At 31.0% G+C, this 3,658-nt stretch overlaps 1 protein-coding gene across 1 annotated transcript; it reads right to left on the bottom strand.

The window, feature by feature from the left end:
• Positions 1–219: 219 nt before the first annotated feature.
• Positions 220–2,972, bottom strand: LOC136203627 (prunin 1 Pru du 6.0101-like). Its single transcript, XM_065994825.1, has 4 exons — positions 2,691–2,972; positions 2,089–2,291; positions 1,210–1,596; positions 220–656 (listed from the first exon to the last, which is right to left on the bottom strand). Exons 1-4 carry the CDS (start codon positions 2,965–2,967, stop codon positions 243–245), a joined length of 1,281 nt encoding a protein of 426 aa, XP_065850897.1. The 5' UTR covers positions 2,968–2,972; the 3' UTR covers positions 220–242.
• Between the last annotated feature and the right edge of the window lie 686 nt (positions 2,973–3,658).

Below are 3,658 nucleotides of genomic sequence, written 5' to 3'. Positions count from 1 at the left end.
TGAGCAATAACGTGTATTAAGGGCATATGTAACGAGTCTTTCATTTGGCCCAGTTTTATAATTTTCCTTTGAAAGTTTATAGAAAATATAATGTAAGAAAATATAACACATAAAGACAAAACCTATGTTAAGCAAAAGGTTACGTGCCTTTCTCTTCGCAAAAATATAATTCATATTAAGAATTTTTATTTATTACAACAAGAAGTAAAAACACTCGACATTAGTCTCTATCATTTGCCATATTATTCATAATTTCTAGAAAAAGGTGAGGCGCCTTCATCTTCAGATATATTATGTATGATTTTAACTAAGGATGTCTCATTCCTTCCTAACTTCACCTTCTTAGCCTCTTCCTTGTTAATTTCAAATGCATTTGTAAGAACCTCCAACAGCAAGCAATTAATGATTGAGTTTCGACCAGTAAGCTCAGAGGTAATTGGGTTACCGTTGGTCTTGAAGGTAATGTATTCGACTATCTCACTCTTTGCTTGTTCTGCCATCAAAAAGCTATGCGGCACTAGGAGCAGTTGTCCTTCCTTTACAATGCCGTCGAACACATTCTTTCCATTGTCATCCACTACTTGAATATGACATTTACCCTTCACCACGTAAATTGCGCTATAGCCATTTTGCCAATGGGGTAATCTCATAACATCCTGCAAATTATCATATATAATTTTATAGTCAATTCAACTCTAATAATTAAAGGAAAAGACATCATGAATCCCTAGTATTTTAATTTTTTTTATAAGCTCTTTATTAACATAGTTAGAACTTCTTAGACCAAATGGTCGGAGGTTCAAATCCTTAAAACTCCATTTGTTAAAAGTATGACAAAATTTACTTCTTGGTAGAAGTATGTGACTCATTTTATCCACGCCTGAAATTTCATATTTTTTGAAATAAAATTGTACAGTTTTGCTAAAGTTGCATCATAAATATGAAATATTATTTTTAAACTGTTAAAATGTAATTTCAAATATACTAAATTTTGATGTTTACCGTTAACGTTTTTAATAAATAGAGACTTAATTTATGTAATTATATTTTATTGATAGTTAATCGTACTAAAATAAAAGAATAATAATTTTAAAACGTGAATCCTTAGATTTTGTTTTTTTCACCGGTTCCTCCTAAACTATGTCCTCAAATACATCAAAAATAGTCCATGAACAGTTAGGTCCAAAACCATAATAGAAATTTTCTCACCTTTAGAAGAAGGGTGTAGGTAACACTGAGTTGGCTCGACTCAAGAACAGGGAGTTGGTGGACGTCGATGGTTGTCAATTGCCCAACTCTTGGGATGAAAAGATCTGCCCTTGAAGGATCAGAGATTTTTGCTATCCTCGTATTAATGTTGCATAAAGACTCATCATTGACATTGTAGGAACCTTTTCGCTCTTGTTTTGGACATGGTGGAGTAGTTGGTGAACTGGATAAATGAAATCCACCACCAGTCATATATTCGGTGCTACCCCTAAGGTCAATCTGCCTTTGAAGTTTCGTAGCCAACTCATGAGTAACGTTGAAAGCTTTAGTGATAAACTTTGAAGAAAATCCGGCTAAGATATTTGTGAGACCTCCTAGGGAGAATATCTATAACACATGGAAAAAAAAAGTAAGTCAACCTTTTCTACTTTTAAGGAATATCATATAATAATTTTTGCTCGTAACTTATAAGATTCTTTAAATATATATCAGATTTTATATGTATTTTTTTTCTTCAGTATTTCACAATGTATAAACTAACTCTGTAACCAATTTTTTTTTATAAAAGTTGTGCACAATGCACTTACATTAAACAAAGGAAAATTACATCAAAGATAAAGAAAAACCCTTAACTCACCCCACCCGAATGTGATTCGAACCCATGACCTCTAGAGTCATAGGTAAGCTCCCAACCAACAAGCTAAGAGCTTCACCACAACTCTGTGACCAATTAAAATAAACATTTTTTAATAGATAAAATAATTCAAAAACAAAATATAAACTTATTATAAAACGATGAGAATCTTTATTTATATATGTGTTCTTTAAATTATTTATCTTAGTGATAATTTGTAAATTTTATATATTATCGTTTCTTACTCGGAAAGGGTCAGTGTTGGAGATGCGAGAGATACCAACGACAATCAAACTCTCATTTCCATCATTATTGATAAAAAAGGTTTCTCCAGCACGAGAAAAAAACACGTCACCACTGTGAACACGAAGAATCTGGTGACACTCATTTTTCTCACCATCTAATTCTTGAGAGCATTCGGAAATTATCAGACCAAATATCACATTGCCTGTATATCCAAAAATACAATATTGATGACAAGTAAGAGAAATTTATTAAATACTAAATTTTGTATTTAAATTTGACTCGTCAAAGTATATTGGATTTTACACATTAATATAGTTTACTCATAACGAGTAAATCACAAATTTGTAATTTAAATAATGGAGGGTCTACAATATTGAATAAAATAAAATTTAATAAGAACTTTATAATGTAGTATTTCAAATATTGAAACTAAATAATGTTTTTGAACCCAATGTACAAAATAACCCTATTGTCTTCAATGTTTATAAAATGGTACCAATTTAGTTTTGAATAACCGAACTTGGCGACTCAACGTTTGTTCAGGCTAAACTCAGACTTTTCCAAAAACGTTAAAACTAGTTTGATATATTAATTTAATAACCTTGAACGATGTAATCCAGTCGATCAACACTAGTGTGAATTGGGAATATTTGGCGTTTGGGTTGAAGGGTGTACCGAACAACCCGTACACCAGCACATTGAAAGTAGTCGGTGTTTGGATCCCAGATTTCGATAGAACCAGCTACTGTAGGATTATTCGTACTAGGTTCCCTCGCAAAGAGACGAGAGATCACTTCGCAATTAGTATTAGAACTAATAGCTACGCGGCTAAGGATGAGGAGAAGAAGAAGACTGAGAGAAGAAACATAATTAGCCATGAATGATTTTGGAACCTAGAACTGATAATTAAACGAGTATACTCATAATTAAGTATTTATACAACATCTCATAAAGCTATAATTAAATCATAATTAAGTATGTGGGACATTATAATTAAATTAGACTTTCTAAATTATTATTTGTTTGCAATAGGATGGAAGAGTTTCATGATAATTACTAAACCACAATGTTTAAAACAATTCGTATAAATAGCAACTTATTTATACACATCAAGACAATACTATACTCTCAGGGTCGTTTGTTCCTGTATGAATCTTACTCGGTAATTATTGTATTTGTGTCGTGTCATTTTTGGGTTAAAAAATATTAAACTCAAACCCAATCTAAAAACTTTACATCATAATCTTGTTAATTCGTTCGGATTAGTGTTAATCACACGTGTCCTGTTTTTGGGTTACATATAATTTTATTATGATACGTTACTATTTTTAAATATTTTTTAGGGTAAATAATTTTTTAGTCCCCACCTTTTTACATAACACACTGTTTAGTCTCCTTATTTTGAAAAACATATTATAAGGTCCCTATCTTTTATCAATATTAACCATTTGATTCATTTGTCTGTTTTTTTTAAAGATTTTTAACCGTTATATTTTGCATAAATATATAGACAGAAAATAACAGAGTAACATGGTCATTTTGTATCGTACTATGGATATTCTCAAACTA

The sequence above is a fragment of the Euphorbia lathyris genome, chromosome 8, assembly GCF_963576675.1.
Source record: "Euphorbia lathyris chromosome 8, ddEupLath1.1, whole genome shotgun sequence".
Lineage (NCBI taxonomy): Eukaryota > Viridiplantae > Streptophyta > Magnoliopsida > Malpighiales > Euphorbiaceae > Euphorbia > Euphorbia lathyris.
The sequence above is the reverse complement of the archived record's forward strand: the minus strand, read 5'-3'. Positions and strand labels throughout refer to the sequence as shown.